The sequence below is a fragment of the Beta vulgaris genome, chromosome 1, assembly GCF_026745355.1.
Source record: "Beta vulgaris subsp. vulgaris cultivar EL10 chromosome 1, EL10.2, whole genome shotgun sequence".
Classification (NCBI taxonomy): domain Eukaryota; kingdom Viridiplantae; phylum Streptophyta; class Magnoliopsida; order Caryophyllales; family Amaranthaceae; genus Beta; species Beta vulgaris.
In genome coordinates, this window is record NC_079202.1 from 7,211,247 (window position 1) to 7,229,855 (window position 18,609).

Below are 18,609 nucleotides of genomic sequence, written 5' to 3' on the forward strand. Positions count from 1 at the left end.
ATTTACAAAGGGGACATATAATGTCATTAGTGAATTGACGATGAGCTAAATCAAATTTCAATGGAAGACCATTTTACATACATTGTCATAGAAAAGGTTAGACTTTATTGTCTTTATTAATTTTTCATATCCAATCAAAAGGCCAAGAAATACCATTAGAAGGAGGAATTCCATGAGCTACCTAGGTAACTGTTTTAACAGAAAATTCATAAAGCTAGTTAGTCCCCAATAAGAAATATCTGGGGTGGGATAGCTAGAGATATGAATCCTCTAGATTAGAAGGACAATATGGGCTAGGACTAATTAATTAAGGAGAGAAACATTCCATTATCTTGATGCAAGAATGATAGTATTAACAGTGAGATCTAAATTAGCAATAGAAATGATTTGAAGATCTAAAATGTCAATAAGGCTTTGATTGGCACACCAATTGTCAATCCAGAAATAGACGGTTGTACTTGATACAATTTTCCAACGAATTCCTTTCTTTAGTAGCTCTCGAAATCAAAGGATAGACTTCCAAATATGGGAGTCATATGATGTTACTTTATACTCAAAGAAAGAAGTATTCCAAAGATATTTTTGGCGCATAAGAGTTGGCCAAAGAGAGCTTTGGTAAGAAAGGATTCAACAACCCATTTTAGCTAAGTATGCTTTATTAATACGAGCCATCTTCCAAAAATTCATTGCAACATATTTTTTAGGGCTGCAAACTTTTAACCACAAAATTAGGGATATCCCAAAAGAGTTTGTTGAGGAGCGCTAAAAAAGCCTTTCAATTAATATATCTATTGTAGAACATAAAGTTCTGGAAATATGAGTCGTTGCCATAAGTTAGGTTGGGAAAGATTCTAGATGACTCTAAATAGTACTGATATTTCAATTTTTGAGAGAAAATGATTGTGCCAAAAATTTCACTAAATATTAGTGAGTCAAATTGAGTCCTCCCTATGATAGTCACTTTGATAAATGGACAAAAAAAGTAAGAAATCTGTCATTTTACTTATTAGACAAACTCTTCTATATGATCAAATCTCAATCTAGCTCCTGAATTCCAAACTCATAAATATAAGTTTCGCCAACATTAGATCTTCCTCCATAACTCTCAATTGCTAGTATATACAAGAAAGTCCTCGGCCAAAAAATAAAATTACATTACATTTGGACCATAACAGTTAAATATCACACTGGAGCACCACAAAAAAAAAAAAGATGGCTCCATCTGTACTAGCTTACGCTACATTCTTACAACATTCAGCAATTGCTACCGAGAAAGATGGTTCTTCAGCAGTCGCAGAAGAGAGGCATTACCGTTGCTTCTTATATGATCATCTTCAAGCAGCTTTCGCCCACCTTTACCTCCCTGCAAATGCTACCAAGTAAAACGTCAATCCACCATAAATGTAGAAACAGCATATGCTATAAGACCAACAAGTTGATCAGAATTCTGTGGAGACAACACGGACATTCAGAATTGAAACAAGCACCTCTGATTCTGTTGGTGCAGGTGAACTTTAGCCTAGAGAGAGAACTACTAAATTTTTACTCAACCACCCAGATCTCTATGAAAAAAACCCTTCAAAAAATTTCATAGGCTATCTAGAAAATGGTGGCATCATGTAAAAAGTAACATGCGATAAGCATACAAGCAGGATCTTCAGATTGCTAGGCATTAGTGCACTGATTACACCTAAATGCTAAAACCGTGACTAATAATGTGATATGGCATCTAACATTTCACAAGTACTGTAGGGAGTAGAATTATCAAACTACAGCAGAAAGGTTACGCATAGCAAGAGATAGTAATAAACAGAAGGCTGCGTATATTTCTAATCAGCATTTATTTTCCCGAGCCCCAGCGACTTCTCATAATACGCAACTAGACAAGCATTTCAATTCAAAAGACTGGAGTCCAAGATCCATTGCCATCTCTAGACTGGACATCATTATCGCATTTATCGCATAATATATGTTGGCATTTATATTGATATGTTAGGGTATGTAGCAAATCCTTGGCATTTGGTACTTGCTCTGCTGTTAATATGGATATTCAAACTCACTGGACATCAATTGACATAGGTAGCTGAGTCCCTGAGCCACCTTAAAATTGCAACACAGTTTATAAAGTTTGCAATGCTAGTATTTGCAACTTGCAAAAGTAAAAACAGCATAACATGCTAAGAACAAACATTCAATTTGTCCCACCTAAACATTTGAGGGAAGTTATTTGAACCGAAAAAACAAACATACCCTGAGCTTCACATTCTCGTCCGTAACATCTATGCCACCAGCATCCCTCAACAATAATGATGAAGCTGGCATAAGTCTCCTGATAACCAAAATCATCACCAAGGCACAAGTTAATATTTAAATCAGATAGAAATGGATAGACGAGTGACCTCATGGTGTCTATATATAACAGTGTCAAACCATCACATGATATCTACCTTTTAGGCCTCTTTGCTTTTGAAGGTTTAGAGTGAGTTTCCCTTGATTCAAGCTCGGAACTAAAATTGCTTCCTGGACCATTTGTGACATTTTCCTACAGGAGAAGAGGAAGAATGAGACATGACATCTTTCACAAAATGCAAAGGATAATCCCAAATTTCAACAAACAAAGCATATTTTACTTTATCCATCTGGTTTTGTGTGTCACAGCCACAACTTTCGCCTTCATCTATCAGATCCATGACATGTGACCTCGGCAAACAAGCAGTAGCATCTGAAAATATTGAAGCTATTCGTCAAAGACAAGCACGCAACCAAGAAATAATGAGGAAGCCAGCATGATAGAGAAATCGCACCAACCAACTACAGCGACATCACAACAGATTATCGCTGTGGGAATTTAGGGGTAAATAACTGTCTACAGTTAGAGTGATCAATAGCTAGTTGTCACTAAGGAGCTAGAGCTGGTGACTGAGTCAAGTGAACAGATTCAGGACGAGTTCTTCTTTGTCTTATTTTGCGATCTTAGTTTTTTCTGGTCGTCAAGAAAATATCTCGAGCCCGACTTACTAAAGATTGGTTCAAATCAACATGCTGCTGGTTAAGCATTCTTAAACCTTTATGTTTCCTCTAGATAGTCTGGAAGTGAGGAAAATAAGAGACTTCCTAGATTATAAATTATCCTCTTTTTTTTTTTTCTAAAATAAGCTTCTAAACTGCTAAACAACAAAACAATTATAAAAAACATAATAATAGCAAAGCCACATGAATAAACATTAACAATTTTAAGTCAAGCCAAAAGCCATAGCAAGAAACAACGAATAAAAAGTTGAGATTTTAGATATTTACTCCATTTTTTTTTTAGTTGACACACTATTCACATACTCTACTTTGACCATCTTTTGTGATTTATAGTTAAGAAAAATTATAATTATATGGGATCTTTTTACAACAATGACTTTAATGTTCGACTTCATTTTTCCCATTCTAACAACAATCAATCAGTCAAAGCCAGTCAAGAACTGGCACAATGAGTTAATTAAGGAGATATTGTATGGGTGGACAAGGGCCACATATGTCCACACATATAAGATACACCAACAAGATATTGAAAGAAATAGAGAAGTAATCACACCTATGGATTCTTTATCAATTACTTCCATTTGATTCTTCGCATGGCAATCACTTTTACTCATGTCATGTGAAGTTTCACATTCATTTGGTGACTTCTTTACCTAAAGCAATATATGGAAACAGCAAGAGCCTGATTAAAGCATTACATACAAAGAGATTTGTCAAAAATCAATATAAATATACATACCTTAGAAGTTTGTGGTGAAGACATTTTAATATCAGGAGAAGACATGTCAGCTTTGTGAGAGGGCTGTGTCAAGATGACAGTAGGGTCAAGACTCTCATCATCAGGAAGAAAACTTTTTAGCTCTGACGCACAATCCAGAAGCTCAACCTAGATAACACATAATCATAGCTGAGTATCAACTGATGATGCAAAACTCACCTGTTCCTTAATATCCTTTTCTAAAATTTGCGAAAAAAAGATAGGGAAGGATTGGGTGGGAGGGGAGAGAAAAGGGAACTGGAAACATCTACAACGATAATAAGAAATAATCAAATACAAACCTTCGAAATAGCAGATATCATTTTGTCATTAACAATCAGCTCGTCTTCACTGAACCTGGATTCAGAAATTGTGCCTCCCATGGAGCAACTAGCCACATGAAGAGCTTTCTTCGGACATGAACATTGTGACTTTAAATTGAGGAGTTCCTTCTTCAAGACCAGATTTTGAGCAGTTCCACGTTTAAGATTCTCTGTCAAAACATCAATATCTGTTTGCATGGTCTGTTACAAATATAATACAAATGCATTAGGGAATGGGCCAAATTAAAGCATTAAAAAAAATCAATAAAGTTGATAAAAGCGTAAAAGTAGCATCTCAAATTCTTAACCTTGACTCTCTCCTTGTACTGCTTCAAGACAACCCAGAGAGCTTTGGCAAAACCTTGCATGACATCGTACTGCCTTTGTATGTTTGAATCAGGACAATCAACTTTGGGAAGTGAATCTTCATCCATTTGTGGTACATGATTTTTTTGGTTTCCAACCAAGATGTCTATAGGTTTAGCTTCTGAAGTTTACATGGAATAGCTTCAGAAAAGACAAAAGCACACATAGAGAGATAGCCATGAAATATGGAACCATGCATGCCAACTGACCTTCTTTGTGGATGTTCTTGAAATCTGTACTAGTCATTTCAACATCATCCTGCAAAGGGATGAAAAGGGCCGACATAAAATGTAAAGCAAGAATATAGTGGTTAAGATAAGCCTTATATACAAAGACATCAAGCATGAGTACATCTTGAAAACTCGCAATGAAAAAGTTGAGCATACACCAGAAGGAAAAGGGGAAAACCAACATAAAGATGTGTCATTACTCATTAGTGCAAAAGTTATTGTTGCCCATAGAATCCCAAAGATTCAATGCGCTAGACCTACATCATGTCCTCATAGCCTATGGAAACAAGTTGCCAAAGTTGATGGAGGTAAATTTTTGAAGATGTGTTCTTTGTACGGAGACATAAGGAAACAAGTTGCAGAAAGGCAATTCATAATTTATAAGGATAATTATACAATTATAGCATATTGCGTAGCCAGTGAGTAGAAGAGTAGAGATCATGCGAACTATAGTTCATACCCTGCCATCAGTACCGCTTAACCTTGCTTTTTTCTGATGCTCAATGCTAATGATCTGATGGCGCCTCTTCTTGCGGGGTAAATTAGTTGTTTCCTCCAAATCACAGAACCTAAGGGGGGAGAGAGAGAGAGAGATTCAGAACATGAAATAGTGCATCAATTTACCTCCTGGAGGCAAATAAAAGAGGCAAGGCTTTACTTGATTTCTGTATATGGTGAGGCTTGTCTGAGCAGAAAAGATGTATCAAAATAGTCTTCTTCCCCAGATCTTACATTCAAAATCTGGAGATTACAAACAACCAATGTTACTTAAATCATGTATATACATAGCCATATAAATAATGCCAGTATATATGCGCTTTCAGATTACAACAGACTCGTGTTACAGAAGTCCAGAGAGACAAAGGGGAAACAAAATCAAAACGTTGAACACTGAGATGACATACCAAAGCCATACGCTTCCGCCCTTCCAAATAATCTCGTAAATACCTGGTAAGCTTTTGAAAGCAAATGTAAGTTAGTTTCCATCACATGGAATACTAACAGCCTAGAAAAAGAATACACAAGACAATTCACGTAACGTCTTTTCTGGGAAATATTTCTCAGATTATCATCTACAAACTGATGATTTGTGACAATCCAGATGCTGGATAAACTAACTAACTGGACATACAGTTAGATCAGAGGTTATTATTGCTGTGAACAAAGAAAAGGTTTTGAAAACAACAGTTACCAGTGAGCTCTGGAAGTGTTTCTGCAGTGGTTTCTTGGGATTCTTCTGATACTCCAATAATGACTAACAAAAGAAAGGATGTACATATTCGTCAAGCATAAGAATTACAGTACCCACAGAATAGATGCAATAAAGACTTTAACAATCTTCACATGCAGAAGAAGAGGTCACAGATGAAGATGACAAAAGCTATTAGTAGCAAGTGTTACAAAGAGTCAGTGTATGCATAATAAGAGATGCAGTACATCAAAGACGGTCAAAAACCACAAAAAAAGCTAGCAAAAAGTTCAGGCCGCATACTCTTAAACACAGCCCAAAAACCATTGACGTATTGTTGATGAAGTTACTTTCAAGTAGCTTCCCGCCCTGCAAGAAGATAGTACGCTATTAACACAACATTAACAGCATTGATTAACATAATGATAAAGCACCTTTACATTTTTGATACAATAGTCTTACACCCAGCACTAGCAGTACATCATTATTTTATAAAGTTGCATAAGTAGATCATATATACACTATGTCACTATCTCTTAGTCCCTATAATATTCAAAGAACTTGATGTGGCTTACTTGTATGTACTATGCTTAGCTATTGAAAATCTCAAGTTCTCAACTGGCTATGATACATGACTTGTCATGGTTTTGGCTTTTCTTTATGCGACAAGTATCCGTTGCTTCTTGTTGTCTTCAGCCCCAACAATAATGTCAAGAACTAAGGATTTCACTCAAGAAGTGACGCCACCAAGGGAACTCTAAAAACTGGCATATACTCAACGAAATAAGGAATCATTATCACTACCAAAAAATATGTCCTGTCTAATATATTGTAGCCATTCATGAGATTTTCACAAAACTAATGCTTTGATATTCAAACTTCTAGGATACAGAAACCTACGACAAAAGTATAGCACTATTTTAAGTGGCAGCTTCATATTCCTATGAACAATTGATCTCAGTGAGAATAATGTTTTCAGCAGATCCACCACACCAATAATTCTTCACATTTATTTCCAATGTCATAATATGTCTTGTTATTTGTACCTAGCCCTGGATCATGGTAGCTCACCTTGTTACCAGTTTTCTTCTCTCTTTCAGCACCAGCAAGGTCAACAAAGGTCAATGCAGCTTCACAAGGCAGAGATTCCATCTCCCCCTTAGTCTCATCAGCAGCATAGCGAATGTTAATTATGCATTGCGAGCGACTACAACAATAGCAAAGATGCACAAGGCCACAGGGATTGGTTCAAGAAATCTACAAATAAGCCAACCAAGTTACAAAAAGATGATGATCTTCACAAACCTGGATTGACTGTTTGAGTTAGTCATTGCAGTGACACGTTTTGACTTTGCATGGGCAATAACAGATTCTGCTTGTACGACATCTTTGACCAAAATCTGCTAATGTACATATACCAATAAAATGAATCAAACAAGAAGAAACTGACATATTATTCATCCCCAAGTAAAATGGAAAGACTAAAACTGACAAATAACCTCTTTAAGGCCCTTAACAACTGATTGTTGCATGTAGATATAAGATCCATCTGGAGACAAATCTGATAACTTTTCTCCCTTTCCTTTCTCTGAATAGATTTCAAATATGGATATATAAACGGACCTGTGCAGGACCACAAGAAAAATGTATAAGCCCTCCAACATCTATATATAATAGCACAAGAGAAGTCGAAAGCTCCTGTATTTTTTTATCCTCCAATTCACTTCCATGATAAGTAGCTCAATTGTTTACAAATGATGCATATAATTCACAAAATCAACAAATCAGAAATTCCAGCTATATCGCCATATAACTAAATGGTGTATCATCTTAATATAACTGATACTTTAGTACTTTACCAAGCAACATCTATACATGGCAGCACAGCAGAAATCTTATTATTCTTCAAACTTCATTTTCCTAGTTCTTCCTCTAAGTTCAGCCAGAATCCTAGAAAGAAACACTACTTCTTCAATGGGCCTACAAGAGGGATCTAATTGAAGGGATACATATTCAAACTTCTTGTTAATAGGTGAAGTAACCCAAAAAATATAAAGTAGCCATCCTTTTTTGTTTATCGATCATTTATCTGTAGGTTTCATTACAAACACACTAAGAAAAAAAAAGTTAGCATAATCACTTAAGATAACCTTTGGCAACTTTCCCATGTTAGGCTTGACATATGATGAACAGCATAGGTGACCTAACCCCAAAGCCTTTCCAAAGCCATTCTGATTTCTCACATAGAAGTAAGTCATAACTAACTCTCATATCATCATCACATATTCTCCAAAACAAATTTATTCTTAGCAGCACAACGAAGTTGATTGATGTAGTAAAATTTATCCATCCATTTTTCCCTCTAAATCTGTTACACTGTCGAATTTCTACTGAACCATCTAGATATGAAGTCATACCGGTATCCATAATGGAAGAGTGAGAGATTCTACTTTGGTTAATCATTACCATATAACTACATTTCGTTATCATCACTACACTAAAGAGAATTCTACACAGCACCATAGAGACGAAACGAACTGCCATCTAGATTCTAAAACTCAGGCCCTGTTCTTTTGGACTAAATTCGCGTGAACTGAACTAAATTAAGCACATTATTCTTATGAGCTGAACTGAACCTAATTATCTAAATTGAAAAGGATTGAATAGAAACTGAAAAATAAGTCCAAAAGAACAAGGCCTAATTCAACTTCAAAAGCAACCTGCCAGCATAATCACCTCGACACCATGGACGATGGTTTACCCACATCAGGGTCGAAGATGTGGCGAAGAGCACGAGGCAGCAAACCAGGTTCTTTGGCAGACCCGAAAACGGTGTGAGTTTTCCCAGAGCCACTAGGCCCTAAAGCAGCCAAAAGCCCACTTCTTCCATTGAGAAACTCCTCAACTAAAGGTTTCATCATCTTTTCATACACCTCAACCTACAGACATCAGATTCACCACCATAATATCAATAAAACCACCTGAAAACCTAGAAATCACACACCCACAAATCAAATCAAATTAAATTTCAAAAGGTAAAACAAACCTGAGAAGAATCTGAAGAGAAAACATGCCAAAATCCGTTGTAAACTTCGGATTTCAATCTGTTGGAATCGCAAATTGGGGGAGAAATCGTGACAGAGTGAGAATCATTAACAGTGAGGCACCTCTTAGTGGGTTTCTTCAGAGTCGATTTCGAGGGAGGAATTGGGAGAGGGCGAACTCGGAGAAAAACGTTGAGAGAATTTGAGGGTTTTGGAGATGGAATTGGAAGGTTTTCATTTTTATTTTGATTTTGTTGGAGATCTATTGATAAGATATCGTTTAAGGGGAAATTAGAGACTTTCAAATTTATGGAAGAAGGAGCGTTAATGGCGGCGTTTGATGGGGTTTGTCTTGCTCTCCGATGAGGATTCCGGCGAATTGTGACGGTCGTCGGACATTCAGGAGAAATGCAATGCTCCATTACTGATGAGTGATGAGTAATATTTTCAGTGTGCCCGTTGAGATTTTGAATAATTATATTATCGCGCGTTTGGGAATCAATTCATTCATTCATTCCTTTGAAATTAGAGCTGGCAAAATATTACCCAACCCGCCAATCCAACCCGAACCCAACCCATTAATTAAATGGGTTGGGTCAGGTTGAAAATTCCAACCTGATTTTGACCCACCTAACCCATTTATGAAAAAACAAGCTAAAAAAACTCCTAAAAAAGTTGTAGTCCTCTACTGCTCTTGCTTATTATGACTTAGTCATTACACTTAAGGTTGAACAATTGCTTACGAAGTTGTAATGATGTTAATTTTGAACATTTGTGTTGATTTTGAACAAAAGTTATGTTGATTTTGAACAATATTATCATATGGTTATGTAATGACTTAATTTTAATTTGCTGCATACTGTTATTTGCAAATAAATTATGGTTTTTAATTTTTTTTTCTAGAAAAAACACGAAAAAAAATTAAACGGGTTGACCTGAAGGTTGACCCGTTTATCATAAGGTTGGGTTGGGTTGTAAATTTCAACCCGTTTAAGTTAATAGGTCAGATTGGGTCAAGGGGTTCTCAACCCGCCAACCCGCCAACCCAACCTGATCTTGACCCAACCCGACCCATTATTAATGGGTTGTGATGGCAATATTGTAATAATTCAATCTTTTTTTTTTTCATTTGTGGAAGTGTGTCACTTATTATGACTATTCCTTGATAGGAAAGTGACTCACTTAAAAAGAAACGGAGGAAGTATTTTGTAAAATAGGGTAGCATTTAATAACCTTTCTCTTTTTTTCACACATATATAAGGATATGAAATTGGGCCAAATCAAATTCCAAATATTTCGGATTTCAGTGTGTGTTTGGTACTGTGTTTGTATGATGGAGTTGTTGTGGTTGTGATGGAGTTATCTTGGGGTTTATGGACTGATTTCACTGTGTGTTTGGTGTGTGTTTGGTACCGTGTTTGTATGATGGTGCTGCTGTGTTTGTGATGGAGTTATCTTGGGGTTTATTTACTGATTTCAGTGTGTGTTTGGTGTGTGTTTGGTACTGTGTTTGTATGATGGTGTTGATGTGGTTGTGATTTCCCTATGATGATGATCTTTTTACACCATAAATGCTTTCAACCTTTTTTCCTCTCAATGTGTTGGAGTTGTTGTGGTTGTGATGGAGTTATCTTGTGGTTGTGATGGACTGATCTTGGGGTTTATGGACTGATTTTGCATAATGGTGTTGATGTGGTTGTGATTTCAGTGTGTGTTTGGTACTGTGTTTGCAATATGGTGTTGTTGTGGTTGTGATTTTCCTATGATGATGATCTTTTTCACCATAAATGCTTTCAACGTTTTTTCCTCTCAATGTGCCCCTAGCATTTTAATTTGTCTTTGCATTGATGAGGCAATTGTGTGTTTGGTGTTGTGCCTACTGGACTTGTGTGAAACAATGTGAAATAATTAAAATTTGCATGAGAGGATGATGAATTATCCTCAATGATGAATGAGGTCAAGTTTAAGTTTCACATTGTCCATGTATTGGCTTTCCCCCACTTATGCCACCAATGTATTGACTTATTTTGCATGTTGGATGTGGCTGTTAGGAGGTTAAATATGGTTACGTGCATATTGGTGATTGGGGACAACCTGAGGGAAAGAACCAAGCCTTTCTTTTTCTTCAAACATGTTCCTTACATGCATTACTTGTGGAAACCAAATGATGTGAAATGCATTAACCTATGTACTTTACAAAAAAAGGTCATAACTTTACAAAATAGGGCCATACAACCTCTATACTAAACAAAAAGTGTATCACTTCTATACTTTACAAAAAAATGTTTGCCTGCCCCTACTGATCTTCTGGAAGCAATTCCATTGCTTCAAATGGATCAGGCCCAAACACAATGTCTTGATTGAGTAGATTAATTGTGTCATTTACCAACTCCTCTAAAATTTCAACAGTAGTTGGTAGTAGACCCAATCTGTCCATCTTTTTCTTGGAATTGTGTGGGTTTTTGTAATTGTTTCCACCCTTGACCTTCAATATCTCCACCATAACATACATCAAATGTAGCCAAGTATAGTTGATTATACTAGGATCATACACTGTGTATGCAGCTTCAACACTTTTAATCAACTCATCAACTGTGTTTGGAAAACTCTGATGTTGAATTGATTGAATGGCTTTAAAAAAAATCCAAATCCAGTATATTGAGGTCAGGTGACTGGGCTGGCTGGCAGATTATTTTAATTTCAAAACCACCTTCTCTACATGCTTCCAAAAACTCAGCATCATTAGATTGGATATGGGGTCTAGCATTGTCCTGCTGAATCCATATCTCTTTGCACCCATTCTCTGGCCATTTTGCTCTAATTGCTGGCAGAAGCTTGTTGATTATCATTTCCCTGATGGTTTCTTTGTAATACTTTGCTTTGCCTTCTTCTCAATTGTACCTGCTGGTTTGTTAGCTGACCACCTTTGTGCTCTAACTTCATCTATGAATGGGAAGATACCAATCTTCCCATCCCATAATATGTCCCCTGTTGGCCCTAACCATGGTCTTGCTATGGCAGCTAAGAACATAACTTTTGTAATGAATGCTTTTGATTGGCATGCTCTGTATGGGTCCTCTTCTTCTGATAACAAGTAGAATCTTTGTGTGATTTTGCTCATGAAAAACCATTTTTCATCAATATGAATCATGTTATAAAGATGATTAAACTTTGGCAATTCATTCATTGATTTTGGTATGCTTTGAGACAACACAAATTTCATTCTTGCTACCTTGTGTTTTGGTGTGAGTTTGGGCTTGATTGAGTTTGTATGGCTTCTGAGTATACCTCTTTTTAACAACCTGTAAACTGTTGAGGGGCTAACTTCTAAGGCCGTAGCAAAGGACCTGATGGTTGTCCTTTGCTTTAGAGGTACCCCTCTCAAGGCTTCATCATCTGTGAATTTTACCTTTCTCCCACAATTTCCAATTTTCCTACTTGCAACATTGACCTCTACACCATCTATTTTCTGCTTTCTAGCAAGAGTCCATATCCTATTCATAGTTGATCTACTACATGAGTATTTCTGCCAGTGTTGTTAAAAGTCCCCTTGGTAATACTAACTCATGCAGATGAACATTTCAATTACAATTTGTCTTCGTATGTTGTTGGGCAAGTTTGGTTTTTTTTGTCTTCCTCATTACCCCTATCTTCATTTAACTCATTCATTGTTTTTCTTCATTTTCAGACTCATGGTCAGAGAAGTACCATACCTCATTATCTTCTTCCTCTTCTTCTGCATTGATTTGTTCTTCGAAGTGCAGCTCTTCTTCTCCTATTGTGGTGTCATCACCAACTCCACTAGAAAGAATCCATGCTTCAAAGGCTTCTTCATCCATGTACTTATTAATCTACTATGATGTGTGTGCGAGTGGTATTTGGAGTGCTGTGTGTGCAAGGTTGAATTTGAGTGTGTGTGTGCAAGTGATAATTGTAATTGTTTAGAGAATTTGTATAGAGAAAAATATTTTGTTCCCTCTAAAATAGTGAAGGGGAAAAAATAGAGCATATGGTAAAGTTAGTACCCTGTATAAATAGAGGTTCTAAAAAAATATGGAGCCAAAGTTTGAATTTTTTGGAGGTCCCCAGTGTATCTGAAAGTGAATCTCCAAAAAAAAAAAATTTTGGAGCCAAAAGTTTGAAATAAATGTGGCAGTGTTTTGTTCCCTCCCTTTTTCTTTGTCATTAGCGTGTAATTTAAAGTTGTATGGGTCCACACTCAAACCTTTAATTACTTTCTCTCTCTAGCCTCCTTGGTGGTCGGTCCTAAATGTACCTTAAAATACCGCAAGTGTCCGGGTCAATTAAAATAAATATAGGGTAAGCAAGATATCGTTTCCCACAAGGAGGTCTATAGTCAACTACCAAATTAAGAATATCTAATATTATTTAGACGATTCGGGTAACGTGAGTAGTGAAAATAACTAAGCTAAATTAATATAAACTACTATTAATTCTAACACTAATGGGTAAGAATCAAATATGAGAAACAGTTCCAGGACTTAGATTTCGCCAATTAACTTCTACATGAAATTAAACTAATTGCTGGGTTAAAGACTATTGTATTGCAATGATCGAATTTCCTAATTTATATTATCTCCTCTTCCAAGGTAGAACGTATATTTATACTAACTTTACGCCTACTTCCGTGGTCGTAAACATTACCATAAACTCATTACGAACAAGAAATTCATGTAAACGATCACCCCAAGTGTATAACTATTCCTAAAATTATACTACTTGACGTTTGATAATCATATATAATATTAAAGCAAGAAAACTTCAGCCTATGTGGCAAGACATGAAGCTTCCTCTGCTCTCCTTCACCCTCAACTTTCCAGCTTTTTCTTTGCTTATGCCATGGCACAAATGTTTTTCTAATCACCCTTCATCCTTCACCGAGTGCATTGTGCAACAAATAGGGTAATAAAATCAATTACAATAACTAAGGAAATTAATCAAGCTTCTATCAATTAAGGAAACAAATCAAATCTTATCATAACCGATTATTATAATTCAACCAATATTAAAAAAAAAATAACGCTTCCCTTCAAAAATCCATTATGCTATATATAACTATATGAGGAGTATGTTGAAGAAATATTAAATGCACATCAGCACATAGGGTTAAGAAGATGAAAGTTTCGAAGGAGTTTCATTCTTTAATTGTCAATAAAATGAGAAGGGGTTTATATAGTTATGTTGTACAGAATATTCCAAATCATTTTTCATAACCAACTTGCCATGCCTCACAAGTTACGGCTCATAAAAATTGAAACCACTGGTACACAAATACAAAAGCTAAACTTGCTGATAACATAGTATGATAAATCTTTCTATCATCTAATATAAAGCCTTTGACTTAGCATTTTTGTCATGTATGTTGATAGAGTGTACAAGATAACACAAAGACTCATGATATAACTTCGTTCGCTTGATAATTCATTTTGTACTAACTTAGGGCATGTTCTCTTCGACATTAAACAACTGAACTGAATGAACTAAGCTGAACAAATGAACTGAATGAATTGAATTAAATTAAATTGAATGTAATAAATATATAAATAATATTTAAACAATAATAACATGAATATAAATAATTATTATAATGATAAGTAATAATAATGAATATTAATAGTATTTTGGATATTTTTAAATGATAGTTATGAATAAATAATATTAATAATCATAAATTATTATTATTAATAATAATAATTAATGATAATTAATAATAATTATTTATATTATTTGTATTAATATATTAATACTTGATGATATGATTATATAATACAATATATATAAGAAGTAAATTAATATTACTATTTAATAATTAGATTTAATAATATAATAATATATTTAGTAATAAAATTAATGATTGGGTCGGACGCGCAAAATTGCATCATAAACTGTTTTGACGCGATTTGATTAGTTTATGGGCTAAAAAACGTGGGTTCATTTGTGCTTTTGACCTAAACCATGTTCCTTCTAATAATAATAGTAATAATAATGAAAAATCTATAGTAAACAAAATAATAGAAATAATAATACAATAATATAATAATAATAATAATAATAATATATAATAATAATAATACTATAATGAATATAAAATAAATACAATAAATAAGAGTAATTAGAAAATAAATTACACCAACATAATAATAATATTTAACAAAATAATTAAAAAGAATGGAGCTGAACTGAACTGAACTGATCTAAGTTAAGCTGAGTTGAACTGACTGAGTTGAATTGAACTGAACTGAACTGAGTTGAACTGAACTGAACTGAACTGAAAATAAGCTGGGGAGAACAGACCCTTAAATGGTCCATGTTTTTCATCAATCTATAAGATAAAGAACATAAAGTCGTATACAATAAAGAACATTAGCTATTTAACAGATAAAAATTTCCCTTGGTTTAGTATGTTTACTATACTCTAAAGAACATAAAACATTTCCTTCAATCTTGCAGAAATTGTACAATATAGAAAAGAAATATAGAGCAACTTTTATTTATCTAATCGGCCTAAGCATACAACAACGCCCACTTAATTATTTTCATTCAATTTTGCTCCCAATAGTCCCAACTATCCATTATGTTAGTAAAAACACATTGCTCAATTTTAAAAACATTAAAATAGTATTTGCTTTTAACTCTCAATCTATTTTCATGCAGCAAAAATGAAGAAATATTATTCATCAAAATTTATTATTATAAGAACCCTTTTCCATAACAAACCAAGAACAATTTATAGTAAGTAAAAAAAAATGATCTACACTCATATATGTTTCAAAGTATGAAGATTTTAAACTAATAAATTATTGTTTATTGCGAGAAATTGAAGGATGTTTTGGTTTATATTTATAGATATGTTCTGAATATATAGATATACGGTAACACCCTGATTTTTATACTAAAAACTAAGACATAAAATATAAAAAACAGATGGATAAATGGGTGACGAATGGGACATAGCACCACCCAAATCTAATCTAATGTGTCACCAGCTCCATCCAACAAACCACCACCGACTTTTCATTTATTTAATATGGGCTTTTATCTGTTTTCGAAATTTGGGTGAAATAGATAATTGAATATCCATTTAAATTGACCATCCTTATCTACACCCTAATTTTAGGAAAAATATCAATATATCATAATATAAAAAAATTTCTTATTTTTTTTATCAACCTTTAATGTAACCATTAACTATAAATATGCACCGAATCAAATTCGAAATATAAATATATTGATTAAACGAAAGATTTTCCATGCTATTTGCACGGGTCTAGAAGCTAGGAAACTCTTTAGATCTCAATTAGAAGAAACAACAACAACTACTAAGTTAAATAAAGTTAACATGTGTTCATAATATGTCCTTTTTGAAATTATGCTAGATTAAAGAAGAAAGAAAATTAGCTAACTCTTTAAATATCAATGAATAGATGTTAGGATTATATCACATAATGCAATATAACCACAAAAATTAAAAGTCATAAGTTGCTTTAAGTAGAAGGATCATTCCAACCATGAAAGTCTAAATAGTATTCTGAGACAAAAGAGAATAAAATGTATTTGGATTACTCTAGAACAAAGCGGGTATTAAAGATTAATTTACATTAATTTTCAACGTAACATACAATGATACAAGACTATAAAACAAGTATATATAACAAAAATAATATAATTAGACTTTTGTGACAGGTCATTGAAGATTTCTCATTTATGTGCAATTATTCCCTTAAATTGTAAAATCTGCCATTTTTTTTTTGAACAGATAACGCCTGTCAAGTTTCCCGTGGCATGGTGGTTCGGTGGGTGGTGAAAAGTGGGTTCCAGGTGCGGTATAGTGATGGTGTAAGACAACAAGAAATTGGGGGTGAGTGGAACTGCATAAAGCGGGAGTGAAAGTAGTTGTATGATTGAGTGTAATAGTAGTGCAAATTGTGTTTTTATCAGACAGGCAGAGCGGCAAATTTTTCAGTCAATATGTTTTTCTAAAATGATGGTTTGTAATACGTCCTACCATAATATTAACTAAATTATCACTGAACGCACGAGTCATAAATCAGTTTTGAACATTTTTTATTACATGATATGACTATAAAAACTTTAAATCGTGAGCTAATATCACACTACGTTTTCAAAAGAAATGTCTTAAAATCTTAAAATTATATTTAAAAAAATCTCGTGCATTTTGAACGGGTCCAACAACTTTAAATGACAAAAATATTTCAATCACCACAATCGATGTGATCATGAGTTATGGATTTCAAATTTTAGAATGCAACTCCCGGGTTATGAGTCATAAATCATTAGTCATAATCGTGCAACTCACGGGTTGTAAGCCATGTTCACCCTAATCAATATGATCAATACTAATTATTACAAATAAGTGATATGTCATAATTTAACTCACGAGTTGTAAGCCAATTTCAAATTATTATTAACTTACCCTAAGCAAGGTACATGTTTTTATTTCATAAAACTATTACTAAAATATTTCCCTAAATCTTTAGTAAATTTTATTCATACATTATATATTGTACGATACAATAAGGATATAGCACAGTTATATTACATTTGTGAGCACTAAATTTTTTTCTAATATTACATCGTTGGTAAATTAAAGAAAATGATAAACAACATTAGGATAATATATTCTAGATGATTTAATTGTACAATATAATTAACAAGGATATAGCATGGGTAACATAAATCATAATGGTGCAACGCATGAGTTGTAAGCCAGTTTATAATTATTTTGAATACAAAATCATAAAATTTTAATTTAGCAGCTAATACCTCAATTATACATTTTATATTCTTTCAACTTTATATGCATGTATTCTAATAATTATACATTTAATAGATTTGGAACAGAAAAAAACTACTTAATAAATTAAAGGATTTCCGTGCATTATGCACGGGTCCAAAAACTAGTTCCACGAACTAATATTGAAAGTTTCCTCCCGCTACTAATCCAATACCTTAAACATATAATCAACTGGCCAAATCAATTATACGAAATCAAACCAAAATTATCAAATTGCAATTGAAATAGATAAACCCAAACAATAATTCAATTCATTGACAGAAAATTAAAGACTACATCTAGTCCTAGAAAAATAAATTTAGCTAGACATAAAAACTAAATCAAACAAACCAATTAAAACTAAAAATCTGAAATTAAACATAATAATTAAACATAAACGAAGAGAAGAAAGGATGAACTCCAGATTCATAGGACAAAACAGATGAACGCTTCGTGCTCTCGCTGATGCGTTCTTCTTCCGTTGTGCGTCTCCTCTGTTTTGCTGCGTCTGTCCTCTGTATTCTCCTTTCAATGCTGCGTCCCCCCTCCTTTAGTCTTAGGTTCCCTTTTTTTTTTTTCAATTGCGTGGCTTTTTGGTTTCAATAATGGGTTTTGGCCCATTTTCTTTTTCTCCTTTTGCTAATTATACTTACAACACACATATATGTAGTATTAGATAAATGGCTCTAAAATATAGTATTCCCAAATAGAGTCAATTTCATATACTTCCTCCGTTTCTAAATAAGTGCAACATTTGCATAGTGTTTACTATTCACAGTTTAAACTTTAATTAGCTTTAGTGATTTACATTTTAGAAAAAACATAGTCATGTGGGATCTTGTTAGATTCATCTGG

At 34.0% G+C, this 18,609-nt stretch overlaps 1 protein-coding gene across 2 annotated transcripts; it reads right to left on the reverse strand.

Annotated features, from left to right (window-relative positions):
* Positions 1–1,025: 1,025 nt before the first annotated feature.
* Positions 1,026–9,426, reverse strand: LOC104905139 (kinesin-like protein KIN-6). Of its 2 annotated transcripts, none has more exons than XM_010693592.3 (19): positions 8,942–9,426; positions 8,632–8,834; positions 7,395–7,518; positions 7,201–7,295; positions 6,967–7,102; positions 6,199–6,264; positions 5,899–5,961; positions 5,612–5,662; positions 5,365–5,447; positions 5,167–5,275; positions 4,686–4,734; positions 4,419–4,597; positions 4,090–4,311; positions 3,770–3,916; positions 3,584–3,683; positions 2,631–2,722; positions 2,448–2,542; positions 2,251–2,329; positions 1,026–1,363 (listed from the first exon to the last, which is right to left on the reverse strand). In XM_010693592.3, exons 1-19 carry the CDS (start codon positions 9,359–9,361, stop codon positions 1,265–1,267), a joined length of 2,412 nt encoding a protein of 803 aa, XP_010691894.2. In that variant the 5' UTR covers positions 9,362–9,426; the 3' UTR covers positions 1,026–1,264. The 2 variants fall into 2 exon arrangements, with proteins under 2 accessions (XP_010691894.2, XP_010691893.2); XM_010693591.3 differs by having other exon boundaries at positions 1,026–1,372.
* Positions 9,427–18,609: the final 9,183 nt, after the last annotated feature.